The sequence below is a fragment of the Arachis stenosperma genome, chromosome 4, assembly GCF_014773155.1.
Source record: "Arachis stenosperma cultivar V10309 chromosome 4, arast.V10309.gnm1.PFL2, whole genome shotgun sequence".
Lineage (NCBI taxonomy): Eukaryota > Viridiplantae > Streptophyta > Magnoliopsida > Fabales > Fabaceae > Arachis > Arachis stenosperma.
This window is the reverse complement of record NC_080380.1, coordinates 146,415,159-146,439,444: the sequence shown is the minus strand read 5'-3', so window position 1 is coordinate 146,439,444 and position 24,286 is coordinate 146,415,159. Positions and strand designations below refer to the sequence as shown.

Below are 24,286 nucleotides of genomic sequence, written 5' to 3'. Positions count from 1 at the left end.
AAGACGAGCAAACTTATTCTAAAAATAGCTTTCCTTTGATTTCTAGGACAGTAGAGATTTAGAGAATAGAGAGAGAGAGTATGTTTAATTGCTCACTTTTTATTTTTTATATTGAATTGAGAATGGTGTTTTTTTATATTATAGATGGTTAGAGTATTATTCTTAAATGTGGTCTCAATTTGTGCCATGTACAAAAATTGGACTCTTTGATTTATAAGAGTATAGAAATTGAACCTTTCGATTTTTATTTAAAAAAATAAAAAATTTAAAGTATAAAAATCGAATCTAACTACATTCCATAATTTTAAAAAATATTTAAAATTACCATATCAAAAAATATCACCCATCTTACATCTATAAAAAAAAAATAGCCTTGCTAGGCAACATGTGCATAATTTTACAGCCAGCAAGGAAGGAACTAAAACATGAATAGATTTATAGCCTTTTAAAACAAAAAATAAAAATAAAATAAAAAGAAAAGATCAATCAAATTTAGGTGAAACTTGTGGAAAATTTTTGTCATTCGTAATCGTGCTTAGCACTTTTGCTAGAACCATACCGAAGCACTGGCAATTTTCAATACCATAATGCTAGATGATTGTAGAATTTATTTCTTTTATCCAATCGTTAGATAACTTAAAAGTATTTGCTAAAGAGCAATGCTAGGGGGCCAGCAGTTTTATTGAATTTTGGCCAGCATGTAACCAGTAGAGGAAGGTGAGCCATTGGATGAAATCTTACACCAATCTCACACCATCAAATCATCATTGATGGCTAGGTGATGGCTAACAATCACAAAAATTGCTGGCTCCCTAGACTTTTCCTTTGCTAAAAATATATTGTTAAACTGCTGGACTAAAAATATTAAATTGCTGACTGACATAATATAAAATTGTTGTACATGTCGCTTTTTTCTTTTGAAAATCTCATATATTTCACCCTTCTCGTTAAGAGTTTTATTTGAATATACATGAACAAAAACAAAAACAACAATAATAATATTTGTATACATATTTGACATTTAACAGGCAGCAAAGAAGGAAACAGAAACAGGATTAGTAAAAGGACATGAAATTCAGCTGAAACTTGTTCTTAGTCACTACTTTCTTCCGAGAAAAAGCCTTCCTCCATTGAAGCATCAAAGGTCAGATGATCATTACTTATACAACGTGAAAATATATCGGACAAAGAAGTAGTGGATAATAGAGTATAGTGAGCAGCATTGGTGTTTGTAATATCAGCTTGTTCCTGCAATGAGAGCGCATTCTCAAGCAATATCTCAACTTCGCCCATTGTAGGTCGCTCATCTGCTTCGTGCTGCAAGCATCTCTGTATGACACTAGTGAATACCTGCCAACATTCTGGTGCAATCTTTCCTTTCAGAATTGGATCCATTGTCTCCTCAAGAGTTTGCCTTTCATTATATTTATGGCCTACCACGTCTAGTAGAACCATGCCAAAGGAGAAAACATCAAATTTATCAGTAACAATACCGTGTATAGCATACTCCGGAGCCATCAATGCAGATGTACCTACAATCTTATCTACTTTGATTTTCTTTGGCTTCAATGTAGAGAACCCTCCCTGCAATGATATCCCAAAATTTGTAAGTTTGGGCATCATATTCTTATCCAAAAGAATATTACTTGGATTTATATCACGATGAATGATAGCACGCTTGGCTCCTGAGTGAAGATAGTGTAGAGCATGTGCTACTCCAATGCAGATGTCTAGTCTTTTCTTCCATGACAGTGGTTGGTTATTCCTATTCCTATTTCTCAAGTAATCACCAAGTGATTCATTGGCCATGTACTCATACACAACAATCTTTTCCTTTTCTTGGTCGCAGAAGCTTGTTAGAGAGATTATATTAGGGTGACGAAGCTGACATAGCAGTTCAATTTCCTTCTTGAATTGAAGTGAACCTTGGATGGAGTAATGAGGCACCATCACCTTCAATGTAATGGTATGATCAGTTGCAGCATCATTATGTTTGAGACAACCTTTGTATACCTTATTACCAAAGGATGACCATCCAATTACTAGTTTATCGTCAAAGTTGTTGGTTGATTTTCTAAGATCTTCAAAGGAAAATCGATGGCATAGCTCTTCTATTACTGTCGGATAATTTTTCTCCTTCTTTGAATCACCAAAGCATAAACATTTGAGGACCATTATTCCAATATGAGACACTAGACAGATAGATGAGATTAATGATTGTTTCTATTCTGATGTATTGGGACTCTCACACTGTCACAGAAGTAATATATCTTGAGCAATTTCCGCTTTGTGAAATCAGTGATAGAAATAATGGGGGAAATATAAAGATACTTATCAAATAATCACTAGTTTGGTTCTGTACCCACCTACTCTGCTGCTTCGCTTCTTATGTTTTCATTATAATTGCATCTCTTTTTCTTCACTTAAAGCGCTCCACAAAGTCAACAAATGGAAATGGAAATGGAATTTGATATTTACATTTTAAGGTCTTTTCTGTTGCCATCAAATCCTTATGGTTAAAGAATTAAAGTCAAAATGACCATACCACATGGAAACATAAACTAACCTAACAGGCTGTCAATGCACAAGATAAGAGAAAATTAGTGGGACAAAATGGTATTTTTAGAGTAGATGTTGCTATTGGAAATAAAATTAGATGCTTGTAATCTGAAGGTTATGTAGGAGCTGAAACACTATATTCATGTCAAATTTTACTTGATTAGATTGCAATGAAATTACCATTGGTTCTGCAGCCGAGATAACCAGATAACAAGACCTATACCAATGAGCCCACCATTTTTGTAAGGAAAATGATAAATTGATAATTGTGTTGTGTTGTATTTGAGAAGGGAATGGATTCATTCCTATTCTCTCAATTTTTTTTCTTTAATTATTTTATAAAATATGATCTCTAATCAGTAATTATATATTTTTTAAGTAGGACAAAAAGATATTAACAAAATAATTAAAAAATTGAAAAAAATTATTTTTATTTAAAAAACTTATTATTATTAAAAGTTTTTTAATGACTTAACAAGAATCAAATAAATAATTTTGATAGTTATAAAAATACTTTTTTTTTTAATTCTAATTTCTCTCGCATTTAGGTTAAAAACACTTTCTAAGACTAAATTCTACTAGTTGCACGTCTTTCTAGTATACTTTTTCTCCTATCGTATTTAATTTGAGAGTTTCATTTTCTAATTTTTTGTGGTTAATTATGAGCTTTTTTAATGAAGAAAGTGAAGAACTAAATGCTTAACGATCCTTATATTAAAATAATAAAATTCACATACAACTATAGTGGTGTAAATTTTACATTTTTATGTATGGCTTTCAACTTTTATTTTATTTAGATACTTCCGAGTTTATTTAATATCCGATGATTTCTCGAGTTTTATTTAATATTTTACTAGTAATATATTTTTCAAGTACATTTTTTTTAGATTAGTTTTAGAGAATTATTTTTTTAACTTTTTATGGTCAATTATAAGTTTTGTTTTAATTGTAGATTTTTTTTCTTTCCTTATTTTCATCACAATTGTAATAAAGGTATGTTTGGGAAGTTTTAAAAATTATTTTTTTTGAACTTTTAACTTATAAAAAGTTGTAATGTGCAATTGTTAAAATCAAATTGTAACTTTCTAAAAAATTATTTAAGTTTTTTAGTGACTTAAAAAATTATTTGTGATTTTAAAGAAGTTAAAAAAATGATTTATCTCATAATAAAAAGTTTTTTTATCACATTTTTTTTAAAATAAATATTTTTTTAACTAAAAAATCAAATACAAAATAGCTTATTTATAAACTCCTTTTAATATAAGTATTTATTGTTTAAACTTATTTTTTCAAAAAAAAATTATTAAGCTGTTTATTTAAATTGGGCAAAATTTCTTTTAGTTATGTATAATTGAAATAAAAATATAATATTTTTGTAAAATTATGAATATAGTTTGGAAGTTTTTAAGAATAAAAATCATACGGGTTTTATTTTTGGACATGTCTTTTATCAGTTTATGTAACTAACAAATTTTTTTTTATCTAAATAAAATTAAAAATACTTTTAATATTTGGAAAAAAAAATTATTACTTTTTTAAAATATAAACAAATAAGTATCTTTTCCCAATAGCGCATTCAAAACTGACTCTTCCCTTCCCTTTGGTCCTGTGTTTCCAACGCAATTTCAAATCCCGGTGCTGAGTGAATTGCTATATGAATGGCAAAGCATTGCATTCCATTCCATTCCAAGCAATCAAGCATGGATAAGAAGAAGCAGCAGCTGAAGCACGCGGGGAACAAACCAAAACAGCAATCGACCATGGAGAAGAAGAAGAAGCAACAGCAGAATCAGAATCACGAGAGCAAGAGCATTCACGACATTCTCCCACTTGAGCTGATTCACAGAATCCTATCGAGACTTCCGCTCAAACATCTCGGTCGCCTCAAGTGCGTTTCGAAGCTTTGGAACACTCTCATTTCCGATCCCGACTTTGTGAAATCGCATGTTCACCTCTCTGCCGCACCCACCCATGTATGCCTCTTCATAAATGACTACTCCAAGGCTTGCTCCGTGGACATTGACGCAGTATTTCACCGCAACAAGCGTGCTACTGCAGTAAAAGAGGTATCTCTCCCTTTCAAGATGAGCACACATTATGATTTTGAAGTTATGTGCTCCTGCAGAGGGCTTGTTCTCTTACACCGTGCCCCGCATTTTTTTGTCGTATGGAATCCATTGACTGGATCCAGCAAAAGAGTATCCTACTCTCACATTGTTTCTCGTTGTAATCGTAAGTGCTTTATGTTTCCCCTTAGTGCGATTTTATATGGATTTGGTTACGATGCTTCACAGGATGACTACTTAGTTGTTGTAGTTTCTCAGGATAAGAATGGCCAAGAGCACTTTGATTGCTTGTCTTTGAGAACCAATTCATGGATTAATCTTGATTTTGCACTCTCCAAACCCTTAGGTAGGAACAGCTGGGTATCTCGTGGGTTCTTTTTGAATGGCGCTATTCATTGGTCGTACTCGTACCGCACTCTTTGTGTTAGAAATTATAGTATTCTTGTATTGGATTTGAAGGAAAGAAGTTTTTCAACAATATCTATGCCTGAACAAGTACTGGGTTATCTCTGTCCCGCTCGTCTCGCCCTACTAGGAGGCTGCCTGGCCTTGTATTCTTATGGAAACAATGGTGATAAAACTAAGATATGGGTAATGAAAGAATACAAAGTGCATTCATCTTGGACTTTCTATCAGATTTCTCGTGGACCGTTTGTGCCTCTCTGCTCATCCAATGAAAGTGACATTGTTGCATTATATGATGTTTGTTTAAAATTCAAATTAAATTTTACCAAATATAATGCCAGAGGAGAGCTCCTCCAACAGGAATGTTTTGATTATCCTCATCTCGAAGATTTTAAAGATCGTTATCATCGGTTGTCTAATTACGGCACAAGCTACACTGTATATACAGAGAGTCTCGTGCCGGTCCCTAGTGAGATTAAGGATAAGGCTAGGGATAAGAAGAAGAAAAATGGTATGTAACTATTCTCCTGCACTATGTTATTCCTAATAGTTTTCATTGCTTTGTGATTAATGAAATGAAAAATACCTAGCAAGATGCATTATGCATGAAGTTGCAATCAGATGCGGGATTTGCCTATTGTTTGAATTTAACAATGGTTAGGAAATAGTTGATCACCGTCTTGCTTCCTGATTCCTATTCTTGTGGGTAGGAGTTTTAAGTTATTTCTTTTTTCATGCCTAATGCGGTGGTTATCTATTCTATAGGACATCAGAATCAGAAGAACGATGTCATACAAGGAAAGAGAACTAGGAGAGAAGGACTCAACAACAGAGACACTTAATTATGTTGTAAATAAAGTGTAGGACCAGCAAGTTCAGCTGGAAGAAGCTTCTACAGAATTTTGTTTTATTTTGATTTTGCATTAAAGTATGATTTTCTTTCCAACTATGAATGAAACATTTGAAAGTGCAGATACAGTTTCCTCTAGTTAAATCGAATCTCTTGTATTATCTGCTTTATCTTTATTCAATATTGCCTTGTTTAAGTTAGAATGCCTACGTAGAATATCACACATCAATATAAGATTTAACATGTAAACTAATTGTTAATTTATCAATTCAGATTGGTCCTTGTAGCAAGTATTTTAGTATGAAGAGATTATGCTATTTGAGTTATAACTCATTGGCATGGGCACATGTTGCTATAATCACTATAGTGGTGTAAATTTTATATTTTTATGTATGGCTTTCAGCTTTATTTTATTAAGGTACTTCTGAGTTTAGTTAATAACCGATAGTCTCTCGAGTTTTATTTAATAGTAAGGTACTTTTAATGTAAATCACTGTATAATTGCAATTATAAGTTCACAAGTGAAAGTGGATTAGTTGAACTAAGACCTGATTAAACCTAATCTAAAGACAACTTTAATTTGCTTTGATTTCTGGGGCATTGATTGCAGGATCAAAATGCAGGTTAACGTTTTAAAGCTAAAGTTAACCTGTACTAGCAATAAGCTCCTCTTATTCTTTCTTTTCTTAATATATTAATATTGCTCGATAGAAGACCACTAATCATGATCACCACTATACATATTGTGTTTTTAGAGCCAGAGTAAAGAAAAAAAAAAAAAACAGCATCCATAAAACCTATTGATTAGATGAGTATATCTGTTGAAGACTAATGATTGGAGTAGAAAAAGATCCAGCACTATCTGGGTAGTGATTCATGATCATTATATCGCTGTCGACAATAACAAGGGGTAGTGGATGATAAGGTATAGCGAGCAGCATTCCTTATAATATCAGCTTGTTGCTGCAATGAGAGAGCATGCTCAAGCAATACCTCTACTTCCCCCATTGTTGGTCGCTTATCTGCTTCGTACTCCAAACAACTTTGTATGACACTAGTGAATACTTGCCAACATTCTGGCGCAATCTTTCCTTTCAGAATTGGATCCATTGTCTCCTCAAGAGTGTGCTCTTCATATTGAATTAAGTAGTTTAACACATTATGGCCTACCATGTGTAGTAGAACCAAACCAAAGGAGTAAACATCACATTTATCAGTAACAATACCGTGTATAGCATACTCCGGAGCCATCAATGCAGATGTACCTACAATCATATCTACTTTGATTTGCTTTGGCTTCAATGTAGAGAGCCCTCCCTGCAATGATATCCCAAAATTTGTAAGTTTGGGCATCATATTCATATCCAAAAGAATATTACTTGGATTTATATCACGATGAATGATAGCACGCTTGGCTCCTGAGTGAAGGTAGTGTAGAGCACGTGCTACTCCAATGCAGATGTCTAGTCTTTTCTTCCATGACAGTGGTTGGTTATTCCTATTCCTATCTCTCAAGTAATCACCAAGTGATCCATTGGCCATGTACTCATACACAACTATCTTTTCCTTTTCTTGGTCGCAGAAGCCTGTTAGAGAGATTATATTAGGGTGACGAAGCTGACATAGCACCTCAATTTCTTTCTTGAATTCAAGTGAAACTTGGATGGAGTAATGAGGCACCATCACCTTCAATGTAATGGTATGATCAGTTGCAGCATCATTATGTTTGAGACAACCTTTGTATACCTTATTACCAAAGGATGACCTCCAATTACTAGTTTATCGTCAAAGTTGTTGGTTGATTTTCTAAGATCTTCAAAGGAAAATTGAGGGCATAGCCGCATAGCTCTTCTATTACTGCCGGATAATTTTTCTCCTTCTTTGAATCACCAAAGCGTAAACATTTGAGGACCATTATTCCAATCTGAGACAGTAGACAGATAGATGAGATGAATGATTATTTCTATTCTGATCTATTATGATTCTCACACTGTCACAGATGTAATATATCTTGAGCAATCCCACCTACTCTGCTGCTTCGCTTCTTATGTTTTGATTATAATTGCATCTCTTTTTCGTCGCTTAACGCGTTCCACGAAGTCAACAAGTGGAAATGGAAATGGAATTTGGCTGGAACGTATGCTTTCTTATATTTACATTTTAAGGTCTTTTCTGATGCTATCAAATCCTCATGGTTAAAGAATTAAAGTCAAAATGACCATACCATATGGTAACATAAACAGCTTAACCTAACAGGCTGTCAATGCACAAGTTAAGAGAAAATTAGTGGGACAAAATGGTATTTTTGGAGTAGCGGTTGCTATTGGAAACAAAATTAGATGCTTGCAATCTGAAGGTTATGTAGGAGTTGAAAGACTATATTCATGTCAAATTTTACTTGATTAGATTGCAATGAAATTAGCATTGGTTCTGCAGCCGGGATAACCAGATAACAATGAGCCCACCATTCTTGTAATGATAAATTGATAATTGTGTTGTATGTATTTGAGAAGGGAATGGATTCATTCCTATTCTCTCCATTTTTTTTAATTATTTTGTAAAATATTTTTATTTTTTAATATGTATTTTATGTTACTGAATTAAAAAAAAATATTTTTTTATCCAAATAAATTAAAAATATTTTTAATATTTTAAAAAGAATAAATATGATCTAAATGTTAAATAACTTTTTAAATATTTTTTAAAAAATAAAAAATAATTTTTTTTCCAATATCCAATTCAGAACTGACTCTTCCCTTTCCTTGGTCCTCTGTTTTTAACCCAATTTCAAATCTAGGGGCCGAGTGAATTGGTATATGAATTGCGAAAAGCTCCGCATTTCGTTTCAATTTCCAAGCATGGATAAGAAACAGCGGAAGCACACAACAGGGAACAAACCAAAACAGCAATCGACCATGGAGAAGAAGAAGAAGCAACAGCAGAATGAGAATCACAAGAGCAAGAGCATTCACGACACTCTCCCTCTTGAGCTGATTCACAGAATCTTACTTAGGGTCGCCTGAAGTGCGTTTCGAAGCTTTGGAACACTCTCATCTCCGATCCACACTTTGCGGAATCGCATCTTCACCTCTCTGCGGCACCCACCCATGTATGCCTCTTCATAAGTGGCAACTCTAAGGCTTGCTCCGTTGACATTGATGCAGCATTTCACGACTACAATTGTGCTACTGCAGCAAAAGAGGTATCTCTCCCTTTCAAGATGAAAACACATTATGATTTTGAAGTTATGTGCTCCTGCAGAGGGCTTGTTCTCTTACACCAAGCACCGCATTTTTTGTCGCATGGAATCCAGTGACTGGATCCAGCAAAAGAGTATCCTACTCTCACATTGCTTCTCGTAGTAATCCCGTTACTCCTTCTTTGTATGGATTTGGTTACGATGCTTCACAGGATGACTACTTAGTTGTTGTAGCTTCTCAGGATAAGAATGGCCAAGACCACTTTGATTGCTTGTCTTTGAGAACCAATTCATCGACTAATCTTGATTTTGCACTCTCCAAACCCTTGGGTAGGAGCAGCTGGGAATCTCGTGGGTTCTTCTTGAATGGCGCTATTCATTGGTCGTCCTGCACTCTTAGAGTTAGAGATTATAGTATTCTTATATTTGATTTGAAGGAAAGATGTTTCTCAACTATATCTATGCCTGAACAAGTGATGGGTTATCTCAATCCCACTCATCTCGGCCTACTAGGAGGGTGCCTGGCCTTGTATTCTTATGGATGCGATAAAACTAACATATGGGTGATGAAAGAATACAAAGTGCATTCATCTTGGACTTTCTATCCGATTCTGGTGGTCGTGAACAGTCTGCGCCTCTATGCTTATCCAATGGTAGTGACATTGTTGCACTAGATTCTAGTCTGATATTTATAGATAGTTACGTAAGGTTTGCCAAAACTAATGTCGGAGGAGAGTTCGTCCAACTCAAATGTTTTGATTATCGTCTTCTGGGACATTTTAGAGCTCGTTGTTCTCGTTGGTGGTCTAAGCACGGCACAAGCTACATTGTATACACATAGAGTCTCGTGCCAGTCCCTAGTGAGATTAAGGATAAGGATAAGAATAAGAAGAAAAATTGTATGTAACTATTCTCCTAAGGATTGCACTATGTTATTCCTCATAGTTTTCATTGCTTTGTGATTAATTAAAATTACCTAGCAAGATGCATTATGCATCAAGTTGCAATCAGATGCGGGGTTTGGCTGTTTGAATTTATCAATGCTTATGGAATAATTGATCACTGTCTTGCTTCCTGAAGCCTATTCTTGTGGTGAGGGGGTTTTAAATTATTTCTTTTTTCAAGTCTAACGCGGTGCTTATCTTTTCTATAGGCCATCAGGATCAGAAGAACGATGTCAAACAAGGAAAGAGAACTAGGAGCGAATGACTCAACAGAGACACTTAGTTATGTTGTAAATAAAGTGTTGGCAAGTTCAGCTAGAAGCAGCTTCTAGAGAATTTTGTTTTATTTTGCTTTTGCATCAAAGTATGATTTCCCTTCCAAGTTTCAACTATGAATGTGTGATACTGGAACATTTGAAAGTGCAGATAGAGTTTCCTCTAGTTACATTCAATCTCTTATATTATCTGCTTTATCTTTATTCAATATTGTCTTGGTTGAGTTATCATGTCTACACGAAATATCACATATCAATATGAGAGATTTAACATATAAACTAATTGTTAATTTGTCAAGTCAGTTTGGTCTTTAATTTGCTTCAGTAGGTTGTTTTGCTTAGATTTTTATTTTTTAAATTTTAAGTTACCTGCTTGTGTTGTTCTAAATAAGTTCACGTATTTATTCATTATTGTAACTTATATTTCTAAACTAATAAATTAAATTTTTTTTAAAAAACTAATCTAAATTTATTTTTATTTAAATTTATTCTTAAACTAATAAGTTCATGTAATTATTGTGATTTTTTAAAAAATTAAGTTCTATTTAAACAAATTAAATAAAAAAAAAGAGAGTAAGTTCACGTAATAAAAATAATAATTCTATTTAAACAAACTAAATTTAAAGAAAAAAGAGTCACCAAAAACTAAGAACGAATTAGTTTTATCACTTAGGATTTATAACTAAGTGCGAATTAATTTTGAAGTAATAATATTAATTAATAATTAATCAATTAGTTTTTGTGTAACAATAATAATTTAGTTTGTATTATATAGTCTTTTAGTTAGTTGTTAAGATTTATATTTTAAATTCAAATAAAAATCAATTAGGTTTTAGAAAACAAAAATGCTATTTGTACACCAAAATTAACCACTAAAATCAGTCATCAATATATTTATATATAAATATATGTGTGGTTTAATTTATTTTCAATGTATATGTGTATTCTACCATGTATTTTATACTGGTGACTGACTTTGGTGGCTAATTTTGGTATACACGTAGCATAACTCTTCAGAAAATTCTAGTTATAAGTCAACTATAAAAATACGAATTAAAAATGCATAACACCACATCTTCCTTACTTAGTACAATTAATTACTCCTTTTAAAATTTTTCTATCTTTTTTTGGTGGAGGTTCATATTCACAAAATTGTTGAGATCAATCCTAGAATTGATAGTTTGTGTGTACGTATACGAGTGATAAGGTTATGAACACTAATGAGTTATAAAAATTTTTCATTGTCATACTCAATTGTAATTGTTTCGCTTGATGAAGACGTGAGTTTACTACCATTTTTTTAACAATATTAAATTTACATTATTGATATTTATTCTATTTTGTGATTAGATTAAACGAGTTTTCTATTTTAAAACGAATATTTGTTTTATATCTTATATAATTGCTAATTAAGAAAGTATATTTAATATTTATTTTATATAGAAAGAAAATTTATCGAATACACCTACACTTTTGTTCAACTTAATTGATAAGACCTTTCTCTTTTTCTTTATCATTGAAGTCCAAATATTTGATAATCCACATTTTTTACCTTCTTATAAAGTTAGAAAGATGACTGATGATATAGACCTCATAAATAAATTCAGAGAGACTCACTCTATTCAAATTGTGGGTGCAGTTACAAATACAATTTCTATTAAAAATCAATTAACGTTTTGATTCTATGGTCATTGATAGTATCTAATTTATATAAAATAATTAATAATTAATTATAATTTTAGAATGTTGACTACACTGGTGGTTTGCTTCCAACCTCAGACATTCTCAGTTATTGAAGGAGAGGGAATAGAAGGTGCAAAGGTAGTTATTCAAAAAATATTATTGAATTAAAATAAAATGTGAAAAGGATGTCTTTAATTTAACATATTATTTTCTACAAAATTTATTACTTGAATTCTCCAATAAAATTACGGACAATGGTGAATCTGAGGTGTTGAAAAATGCTATTACACCAATCAAACGACTATCTTCGAAGTCTAAAAATTCAAGGGTGGAAGGAGATACCTCAACTTATTGATAATAGTGGATACCCATCATATAGAAGACGAGACACAGGAGTAATTATCGAGAAAAAGAGAGTCCATATGGATAATAGAAATGTTCCATACAATGCATATCCAAGCGCATGTTAAAGTAGAGTACTGTCAAATGCTATCAAATATTTATTCAAGTACGGAATAGAGGTCCAGACAGGATAGCAATTGGAGTTTTAAAGAAAGCTTTCATTGGAGAGGATGCTCAGGTTATTGATGAAATCAAACAATTTTATGATTGTAGGTATCTATTTTGCATGTGAGACTGTGTAGAGAATTTTGGCTTATGATATTTATCAGAAGTGGCATTCAGTGATGAGATTAACCTTTCATTTGCTTGGAGATCATCTTTAAAGATGATGACAATCTTGAGAAAATCGTAGAAGAAGAGAAGGGAAAATGTACGATGTTCTTAGTATAGATAGAGGTCAATAAATAATTTGAAGCATGTCAAACTTTGACGTATACTGAGTTTCTAAATTAGTTTGTTTATGATAGAAAAGCAAGGGAATGTCATCCACGCAAAAAAGCATTCTATTGGGAGGTTAAACTATGTTCCACCGGGTATATGTGATATCTACTATATGAGAATTTTGTTAGCTATTCAGAAATTTTGCACAACATATAAGGCTATTAGGACAGTTAATGAGATTACATATTCTAACTTCGAAGATGTTTGCTATTCCATGAGACTATTGTGTGAAGATAGAAAATTCATTGCAGCTATTAATGAAGTAGCTGAATTTGCATCTGGTCATCAATTGAAAAATTGTTTGTGATGCTACTGATATCTAATAGTATATTAGCAAATCAAATCGTATTTAGTATGCAACTTGGACATTAATAGCTGATGGAATACTATATGAGAGGAGAAAAATATTGAAAAACTAAAATATTTCACTATCTTTTTTTATATCAAGATTGTATTATCTTATTACTTTTATTTTTATTAATAATATTAATGGTTTTTATTTTGGAATTACTTATTAAATATTTCATAAAACCATCACGTGCTTTTGCTAGGATTAAACATGATTGATAACGAATTAAATTTTTTTTTGCCTTATTGAGATTGAGAAGATATTCAACAACAATACGAAATCTTTAAAAGAGTATCAATCAATGCTATATCCTGAGTTGTTTGATGTTCGCCTTTTTCAGAATAAACTAATAGAGGAGAAGTTAGCATATGACACAAATGAGTTGACTCATACAAACTTATAACGAAATAAAAGATGACTCATAAACAAATATTAGTATTCAATGAGATACTCAATGTTGTTATTACAGACTCTGGTAGTTTTTACTTCGTTTATGGGTATGGTGGGTGTGGTAAGACATTTATTTGAAATAGACTATCTTCTGTTATTCGGTCTAAAGGAAAGATTATTTTAAACGTTGCATACAGTGGAATTGCATCTTTACTCCTACCTGGTGGCAGAATGGCTCATTCTAGGTTTTCAATATTCATTACAATTACTGGTGAATCTACTTGCAACATCAAGCATGACAGTTTGAAGACTGAGCTGTTAATCCAAAGTACCTTAATAATTTGGGATGAAGCAGCAATGCTTAATAAAATGTGCTTCAAAGCACTTGATCAGACACTCGCGGATCTTATGTCAGTTACCAATCAACATAAGATACATCAACTATTTAGTGGTAAGATTGTGGTTCTAATAGGTGATTTCAGACAAATAGTTCCAATGATTCTAAAAGGGAGTAGACACGATATATTATTATCAGCTATTAACTCATCCCATATATAGTCATTCTGTAAGGTTTTGAAGCTTCATATGAATATGAGGCTTCTAATGGCTTCTTCATATCAATATGATGGTGAAATAAAGATATTTGCTAATTGGATACATGATGTTGAAAATAAAAATATTGGTTCTGCTGTTGATGATGAATCAGAAGTTGAAGTTCCAAATGATCTGATTGTAACTACTGATAACCCTCTCTCTCATTTGGTAGATTTTGCATATTTAAATTTGTTGCAAAACATGTTAGATTACAGGTATTTTTAGAATAGGATAATTTTTGCACCCACACTTGAAAGTGTTAAAAAGGTAAACGATTTCATCTTGACAATCTTCCCAGGGATGGAAAAGGAGTATCTAAGTTCTGACACATGTCAAGCTGAAAAGAATGAAGATGTAAAACAAGAGTGGTTCACACCAGAGTTCCTAAATGACATCAAATGTTCGGGACTACTAAGGTTTTGAGAACCAGACCAGTCATCAAACCGTTCTAGTCACTGATTTACTAGTTCAACTGATCCAACCGTGGTTCAACTGAAAAAACCGTTTTAGAATAAAATAATAAATAAATTATAAATAAACATTTTAAAATATAATTATAGAATAATATAAATCTTAAAATATCTTACAAATTTAAAATACTACAACAAGAATTTCAAATTTATCAGCATTTCAGGATTTCAAGATTCATATACAAGACAAGAAGACTAAAATCCCACAAGCATTCTCATACACAGGTGGATAGCAATTAAAATAACAATAGCTGATAAACTCGGCTTATATGACACATCAACTAGGTTAAAACAGTAACATGATTTAGTATGTGAACGTTATTGAGAAAATGAATAAGTTATACATAACCAATTAATCTCAATTGGAAAATGCTCTAAATTCTTTAGTGAAGCTATGCATAACCAATTCATCTCAATTGGAAAATGCTCCAGATCCTATAAATAAACAAGCAACTCTACCATAGTCAACAAGAGGTAAAAAAGAATAAACAATCAACATATATCACACATTCATTTGTACAACAATTAAAAAGTAGAGGAAGGTACTACAGAAACAAATTGGAAGCTTGCTGATAAACATAAATGAAATATAAATCAACAAATTCATTGAATTTAGATGATAAACATAACAACTACCTAAGTGAAAAATTAATTTAGATTCATACCATGAAATAGAAACAAATTATTATAAATAAAACAAACACTTAAAAAATGAGGCCAATAAAAACCATTCCTAAAACATGAAGCTGTGAAAAAAACAAGTATGCAGCAACATAAAACCTTAGCACAAACATCACAGTATAAGTTATCAATAGGCACTAAACCATATCTAAACAGTAGCAGCATTTAGCAACAAAGAACAAACATTTAAAAGGTGACACTAAATTAATCATCAGCAACACCATATCTAAACTCAATAATCACCATTCAGCAATTACAAAACACTGAAAACAACAGTACATTATAAAACACTAAAACAGCAATACCAGTATATTATCGAACAGCAACACCATTCAGCAAGACAGTGATGACACTAAATTAAATATTAAACACTGAATGAAATTTCAGAAATTAAACAGAGCATTAGCAAGGCAGAAATTCAAAAGTTCAAAATAACAATAAATTAAACAGAGCATTAAACAGAGCATTAACAAGGCAGAAGAAGAACATTAGCAACAATATTTGAGCAAAAATTTCAGAAATTAAAAGGAAGAAGAAGAACCAAGCATTCAGTAACCAGAGCAAAATTAAAAGGAAGAAGCAAAGCACGACCACCCATCTTCGGCGGAGACACGGACGGCAACCAACGAGAGATGAGACAACGGCAACAGGTGAGACGACAGCAAATGGCGAGTTGCTCCAACCTCCAAGCCACGAAGAGAGAAGCTAGTAAACGACGGGCTGAGTTACCTGAGTTCCGGAGCTGGGGAAGAGGAAGAAGCGGAGGTGACGAGAAAGGAGAACCTGGGGCGGCTGCGGCAAGGAACCTGAGGAAGAAGCGGCTAGGGTTTTGCTCCAAAGAGGGGGGGGTTTCACAAATGATTGGGGAAGAGGGGGTTCACGAATGGAATGGCCGAATGGCTTCAGAGGCTTGGACATTTGGGTTTTGTTTTTGTTTTAACACAAAACGGCGTTGTTTTTATAGAACCAACCGGTTACCAATCCGGTCCAACTAGCAGTTTCCAAACAGTTTTTTGATCGGCGGTTATTGGCAGCGGACCAGAATGTTTTCATTGCCGGTTTCTAGTTGAACCGGTTCAACCGATCAATCTGGTCTGATTTTCAGAAATTATGGGGACTACCCAACCACAAGTTGACTTTGAAGCCATGAGTCACTGTAAAGCATAGACCATACTTCAGGTTTATGCAACGGGACAAGGTTAATAGGTAACGAAATTAGCAACAACGTAATTAGAGCGACGGTAGTAACCGGTAGAAATATTAACGACAAAATGTACTTTTCAAAAATGAACTTGATCTCTTCGAATTCAGGATTGCCATTTAAGTTCTAATGGAGACAATCTTCATTAACAGCGTGCTTTGAAATGACCATCAATACGAGTCAATGTCAATCATTATCACATGTAGGGCTTTACTTGCTAAAATTAGCGTTCACCCATGGACAACTTTTCGTTGCTTTGTCAAGAGTTAAGAGTCATAGTGGCCTCAAGGTTCTAATTCTGGACGAAGACGGTAATCCAAAGTCATTAACAACAAATATCATGTTCAAAGAAGTTTTTAATAATATTTAGATAAAAAAAATAGTATTTTCATTTTAATAACATGTTAAGATTTATATTTTTGCACAAATATTTACAGTAGATATATCTAATTTATCAATAACTCTACTTTCATACTTGAAATGAAGTGTGTAACACGGAGCACATCATATACTAATTGCTTTTCTAATGAGGTTAATAAAATAATAGGTTGTCGATAAATTTTTATTAGCCTTTTGATATAAAAGTTTACTATAAAATTGACATACTACTATTACAGTTATATATGTTCTTATTTTTTCAGGCCTCTCTCTTTATGGTTCAAGAATATTATAGACTTCAAACGGTTCTATTTGTATTTTACTTTGAATAAATATGAAACAATATATTTAATACGTTTATTATATAATAACGGTGATAATGTTATACTAAACTTGAAATATTTATGATTATAAAATATTATTTTCAATTTACAATGTCAAATTAAAATGTAAATCCGTGCATCATATGAATTTAACACTAGTAAATAGTAAAAAATGAATTAGGGTAAAAAGAAATCATTAATAATCATTAATTTTATATTTTTTAAAAAATAAAATTTAAATAATTAATGATAATTAATTAATATAGAATATAATTTAAATATGTTTGTTGGGTTGTTATTGATTATACCCCTTGTTGATTCCCTAACGAAATTGGTTATTTAATAGTGCAATACTTTTAAATTTTTAATGCAAGTCACTGTATAATTGCATTTATAAATTAAAAATTAACAAATGTGAGTGGATAATTCGTTTAGATCTCATTAAATTTTAATTTTTCTTCACATTTACTTCATTTAGATTAAAAATACTTTCCAATACTAAATTTCACTAGTATGCAATTATGCATCTTCCAAGTATATTGTTGTCTCTTGTCATATATATTTAAATTTAGAGCTTTATTTTTTTATTTTGTAGTTAATTATGAGCTTTTTTAATTGACAAAATAAAAAAATAAATATTTAATTATTCTTAACAAAAGATAAATTTAATATTTTATTATTTTACTAATTTTTTCCCTTAACAAAAGAAATCCAAATTCATATTTATATATTCCGTCAAAATTTTTTACTCTTAGCATCATTATAAGTTAGACTAAACGCTTTTCAAGGCTGGTCACACAAAAAAACGTTTTTCAAGGCTCAATTTTACTAATAGCACATTTTCAGGTTTTTTTTAAATAAATAATTTAATTATTTTAATTATCAAAATAAATAATTTATAATATATTTATTAATTTACATCATATATATTTATCTCATTTAGATGGTCAATGAGATATATAAAAACATTTTAAATAATTAAAAATTATTTATATATTTATAAATAAGGCATTTTACTTAAATAAAATAATTGAGAGAATTGTTTACTCAAATACAACAATTGCAATTTTTTTACTTGCGTGTCCTAATTTATCATTATATAAACTGTGGTAAATAACCACCGTGGGAAGTAGGTATAGTTTATGACTGAAAAACAATGAGTATAAACTACAGTATTTAACCACGGATTATGCACGAAAAAAGTGGGTGGAAACCGTGCTATGTTATCACGGTTTATGAATAAATTATGTGATCATAATAGTCACAAAAAAAACTATATGATCATAAAATTCCTTAAGTTATCACAGTTTATGCTTAAAATAATATAAATACATAATTCGTGTTATTTATCATTTATATTTTTATAATTGTATTATTAATAATTAAAAATAAAAAAATAAATTATTTATTAATAATGATCTTAATTATGGTATATGAATACGGTATGAGATCTTTTAACTAATTTGATTTCTAAAACTTAATTTTTTTTTGTAAAACTAAGATTTAATGTTAAACATTCTTTTGAAGTGGAGAAAAAGAAAAAACAATGTGAAATGTTTGCGATTAATCTAATCCATTTAATTTGACACCAATTGAATTAATAAGTAATAATTAGTGTCAAATAACTCGATCATGTTAATCGATTTAATAGATAAAATAATCAATTGTTTTTAACAAAATTGATTGAAATAGCGAATCAATATGTTTTTTCTATTTCAATTATTAGTTGGTCAATAATTGTTAAGTTAAATTTGTAAATTGTAAAACAATTATTTTACTTGGTCAATAAAATTAATTAATTGTTATAACTAACAGATCATAATTTGATTCAAATTTTAAATTAAAAATTATTTAAAATTAATTAATTAATTTTAATTTAATTATAATTTCATTGTAAACGTTGTATAAAACATTACATAATTGTTAGCTCCTCGTACTTTTCTTTATTAATACTATTGCTTCTTCCATTCACTTACTTCCATCCATCGACGTTTATGGAGAAGAAGGAGCAACAGCAGGATGAGAATTACAAGAGCAAGAGCATTCACGATATTCTCCCTCTTGAGCTGATTCACATCATCTTACTTAGGATGCCACTCAAACATCTCGGTCGCCTCAAGTGCGTTTCGAAGCTTTGGAACACTCTCATTTCCGATCCACACTTTGCGGAATCGCATGTTCACCTCTCTGCCGCACCCACCCATGTATGCCTCTTCATAAATGAGTATTCCCAGGCTTTCTCTGTTGACATTGACGCAGTATTTGACGGCTACAAGCATGCTACTGCAATAAAACAGGTATCTCTCCCTTTCAAGATGAAAAGACGTTATAATTTTGAAGTTATGTGCTCCTGCAGAGGCTTTGTTCTCTTACACCGAGCCCCGCATTTTTTTGTCGTATGGAATCCAGTGACTGGATCCAGCAAAAGAGTATCCTACTCTCACATTGTTTCTCGTTGTAATCGCAAGTGCTTTAAGTTTCCCGGTAGTGCGATTTTGTATGGATTTGGTTACGATGCTTCACAGGATGACTACTTAGTTGTTGTAGCTTCTCAGGATATGCATGACCAAGAGCACTTTGATTGTTTGTCTTTTAAAACCAATTCATGGATTAATCTTGATTCTGCACTCTCCAAACCCTTGGGTAGGAGCAACTGGGAATCTCGTGGGTTCTTCTTGAATGGCGCTATTCATTGGTCGTCCCGCACTCTTAGTGTTAGAGATTATAGAATTCTTATATTTGATTTGAAGGAAAGAAGTTTCTCAACCATATCTATGCCTGAACAAGTGATGGGTTATCTCGATCCCACTTATCTCGTCCTACTAGGAGGGTGTCTGGCCTTGTATTCTTATAGAACCAAAGGCAATAAAACTAACATATGGGTAATGAAAGAATACAAAATGCATTCATCTTGGACTTTCTATGAGATTTCTCGTGGACAGTCTGAGCCTCTCTGCATTTCCAATGAAAGTTACATTGAGCCTCTCTGCATTTCCAATGAAAGTGACATTGTTGCATTATATGATTTTTGTTCACGTCTCTTCTTAAATTTTACCAAATATAATACTAGAGGAGAGCTCCTCCAATACAAGTATTTTGATTATCGTCATCTCGAACATTTTAAAGATCGTTATCATTGGTTCTCTGATTACGGCACAAGCTACACTGTATACACAGAGAGTCTCGTGTCACTCCCTAGTGACATTAAGGATAAGGATAAGGATAAGAAGAAGAAGAAAAATGGTATGTAACTATTCTCCTATGCATTGCACCATGTTATTCCTCATCATTTTCATTGCTTTGTGATTAATTAGAAGTACCTAGCAAGATGAATTATGCATCAAGTTGCACTCAGATGTGGGGTTTAGCTATTGATGGTGAAATTTGAATTTATCAATGCTTAGGGAATCATTGATCACTGTCTTGCTTCTTAAAGCCAGTCTTGTGGTGAGGGGTTTTAAGTGACTTTTTTTTCATGTTTAATGCCATGGTTATCTTTGCTGTAGGCCATCAGAATCAGAAGGATGTCAAACAGGGAAAGAGAACTAGGAGCGAATGACTGAACAACAGAGACACATAATTCTGTTGTAAATAAAGCGTAGGACTGTCAAGTTCAGCTGGAAGAAGTTTCTATAGAATTTTGTTTTATTTTGCTTTTGCTTTAAAGTATGATTTCCCTTCCAAGTATGAATGTGAAAAACTGAACACTTGAAATTGCAAATAGAGTTTCCTTTAGTTAAATCCAATCTCTTATATTATCTACTTTATCTTTATTCAATATTGCCTTGGTTGAGTTATTTCATGTCTACACAGAATATCACATATCAGTATGAGAGATTTAACATGTAAACTAATTGTTAATTTGTCAATTCAGTTTGGTCTTTAGTAGTAAGTATTTCAGTGTTTTGTTTGTTGGGATTACAGCTGGGATATTTGTGCTTGCCACTTGAATTATTCACTATTCATAGAGCATGTACTCCTAGGTCTTTCTTTCATGGTAGGTTAATTGAACCACGTTAAATTTTCTATTTTCAACTTATTTTTGGTTGTATCTGGTAATGAAGCCTTGTAGCATGTATATATAGTTGCTACAGTGGTGTAAATTTTACATTTTCATGTATGGCTTTTAACACGTTAGGGAGGAGAGAAGCCCGTTTGAACTTCTTGAAAGTTTCACTTTGATGTTTGGCAATTTTTATCTTTGTGAACGCAGAATTGATTTTGACTCTGAACCCACGTTTAGGAGAAGTTCAAATTTGTAGCTTTTGCGTTTCACGTTTCATGTTTAGGAGAAGCTAAAATATTTCTTTTTTACCAACCCTACCCTTTATTTTCTTCTATAAGAATGATACTAGTAACTATTATCTTCACAGTCATTCTTTGTAGTTTTTCCTGCTTCTTCATAATTTTTTAGTTCCATTTTTTTTCATCAAAATCGTTTAGATTTATTTCAATCACTAACAAATTGAAATTTTTTTATTTTTATTTAATTTTATTCATATGAATTTTATTTACGTTTTATGGTATTTTTTTTGTTCATATGATATATGTTGTTGGTTTTATGGAATTTTTATTATTTCTTATTTGTATAATTTTTTTTCTATTCTTTGATGTACTCTATCTTTGTTTTGTATTAATTTTTTTATTTTTTTATTCTGAATTTGTAAAATTTGTAATTGTAATTGTAATTATTATATCCTACGTTTATTATCAAAATTTTGAATAATATAAATTATGATCCTATAAAAAAAAGGACAAAATAAATAAAAAATTAATTATAAGTAACAATAGAGTCATAAATAATAAAAATTTATAGTCTAAAATAATACTAAATTAAAGAGTATTGACGATACTAAAAAAAATTATAGAATATTTTCTTTTTGTGTGACATTATAAAATTTATAGTACTCTCTTTTATATTTTTATTTTTTATTGTATTATTTTATTTATATGATAAATATTTTTTATATTATTTTTTATAGTATTCTGATTTTGCAGGTATATAAAATTGATGTCTATTTTAGTAATTTTTTATCTATAAGTGATTTTGAGTAGTATAATCCAAACAACATTTATTTTACTATAATCAATTTTGATATAAAGATTACCAAACATAAATCATCGTTAACCCAAACTAACTTATCATCAAAATCAATTTTACAAAATTAATTTTATACAAACTCTAGTTTGCAAACTGTAATCCAAACACACACTCAACTCAATAGTGCAATATTTTAAATGCAAGTTACTGTATAATTACAATTATAAATTAAAAATTCACAAATGAGAGTGGATAATTCATTAAGATCCGATTAATTTTTTTTCATATTTATTCTCATTTATATTAAAAACACTTTCCAATACTAAATTTCAGTAGTAACGCATCTTTCAAGTATATTGTTTTCTCTGGTCGTATTTAAATTCAGAGCATTACTTTTCTTTTTAATTTTTGTGGTTAATTATGAGTTTTTTAATTGACAAAGTAAAAAAGTAAATATTTAATTATTCTTAAATTAAAATAATAGAACTCACATAATAAAAAATTATAAATTTAATAATAATAATTTTTTTATTTTATTATGTTTCTAATTTTTTTGCTGAAATCCAAAATCATATTTATATATTCCGTCAAAATTTTTTACGCTTAGCATCATTATAAATTAGACTAAACACTTTTTTTTAAGGCTCAATTATACTAGTAGCACATTTTTTAGGATTTTTTATTTTAATAAATAAATTAATTATAATAATTACTGAAATAAATAATTTAAAAAATATTTACTAAAAATATTTACTAAAATATTTACTTGAAAAATGAGTTTTTTTTTATTTTAATAAATAAATTAATTATAATAATTACTAAAAATATTTACACTGTAAATGAGATACATACAAAATTATCTCGTTTAAAGTGTAAACGAGATAAGAAAATATTTATTTTAGTAAATATTTTTTAAATTATTTATTTCAGTAATTATTATAATTAATTTATTTATTAAAATAAAAAAACTCATTTTTCAAGTATATATATATTCGATTAATTGTAGAGCTTTATTTTTTTATTACTTACGGTCAATTATGAGTTTTATTTTAATTCTGATTTTTTTTGCTATTTTCATCATAATCGTAATAATTCTTTTAAGTTATATATAATTGCAATAAAAATATCATATCTTTATAAAATTATGAATATAGTTTAGAAGCTTTTTAAGATAAAAATTATATAATTTTTATTTTTTGATATTTTTTATGTAATTTAATTAAAAATTATTTTTTATTTGAATAAAATTTAAAATACTTTTGATATTTAGAAAACATTTTTAATTTTTTTAAAAAAAATAAGGAATGAATACCTAATCTCATTCCTGATAATTTTTTCGAAAGACAATAAGATCTTTAGAAAAAAAATCATTTTTAGTCCTTGATATTTTATCTTAGACAAATTAACCCCTACGTCAATAATCTATTTCTGGATTTAACAAAATATGAATACGTAACATGTTAAGATGGTGATGTGTCCGTTAAGTGTCAGGTTGGATTGACATATTAATGAATCACCCAATTCGGCCTGATAATTTTTTAAAAATATAACTTCTTATTTTATTAGCATAACATGAGCAACTTTAAGTGTCCCTTACTCTTTCCTCCTTGTGTAGAACTCTAATTGTGCTACCACCATGAGCTATGGAGACAATTCTTCATAAACTAGGAGTCGCACTCTACGTGGTTATAGTGTTGGCGAAGGTAGTAGGAGCTACATTTTTTTTTTTTTCTGGAAGTGTTGGGCAACTCAAAAACAAGAAATTCATGTCTCCAAAATGTCACTTATAATTTTTGTATGAAGTTGATTTTTTTGTATATTTAAATATAAAAAATTTAAATAATTTTTATATTTTTACCGTCAAAATTTTTAATTTTCATGCACCTATTCTACACTGTAAGTATTTCAAGTGGTTAGATGTATTAGTTCAAAAAAATATCGATGAGGACATTATTTCTAAGAATGCTGTTTTAATGGAAAGGAGATTAAAAGAGGCAGAACATAGAATGAAAGAGTTAGAGATGAAATTGAATTT

General features: G+C 30.6%; 4 protein-coding genes and 1 pseudogene across 4 annotated transcripts; 3 read left to right on the top strand and 2 right to left on the bottom strand.

Annotated features, from left to right (window-relative positions):
• Nucleotides 1-1,092: 1,092 nt before the first annotated feature.
• On the bottom strand, nucleotides 1,093-2,175 carry LOC130975857 (putative receptor-like protein kinase At5g39000). The gene has a single exon (XM_057900582.1). It carries the CDS (start codon nucleotides 2,173-2,175, stop codon nucleotides 1,093-1,095), a length of 1,083 nt encoding a protein of 360 aa, XP_057756565.1.
• A 2,137-nt stretch (nucleotides 2,176-4,312) lies between these two features.
• On the top strand, nucleotides 4,313-5,926 carry LOC130973001 (F-box/kelch-repeat protein At3g23880-like). Its single transcript, XM_057897364.1, has 2 exons — nucleotides 4,313-5,541; nucleotides 5,796-5,926. The coding sequence occupies exons 1-2, from the start codon at nucleotides 4,320-4,322 to the stop codon at nucleotides 5,870-5,872; spliced, it is 1,299 nt and encodes a 432-aa protein (XP_057753347.1). The 5' UTR covers nucleotides 4,313-4,319; the 3' UTR covers nucleotides 5,873-5,926.
• A 716-nt stretch (nucleotides 5,927-6,642) lies between these two features.
• Nucleotides 6,643-7,863, bottom strand: LOC130976997 (receptor-like protein kinase ANXUR2; annotated as a pseudogene).
• A 130-nt stretch (nucleotides 7,864-7,993) lies between these two features.
• LOC130975856 (F-box protein CPR1-like) lies at nucleotides 7,994-10,355 on the top strand. The gene is made up of 4 exons (XM_057900581.1): nucleotides 7,994-8,017; nucleotides 8,894-9,082; nucleotides 9,142-9,732; nucleotides 10,233-10,355. The coding sequence occupies exons 1-4, from the start codon at nucleotides 7,994-7,996 to the stop codon at nucleotides 10,353-10,355; spliced, it is 927 nt and encodes a 308-aa protein (XP_057756564.1).
• Nucleotides 10,356-19,204: 8,849 nt separating this feature from the next.
• LOC130975854 (F-box/kelch-repeat protein At3g23880-like) lies at nucleotides 19,205-20,769 on the top strand. The gene is made up of 2 exons (XM_057900579.1): nucleotides 19,205-20,453; nucleotides 20,717-20,769. The coding sequence occupies exons 1-2, from the start codon at nucleotides 19,205-19,207 to the stop codon at nucleotides 20,767-20,769; spliced, it is 1,302 nt and encodes a 433-aa protein (XP_057756562.1).
• The last annotated feature ends 3,517 nt before the right edge of the window (nucleotides 20,770-24,286 follow it).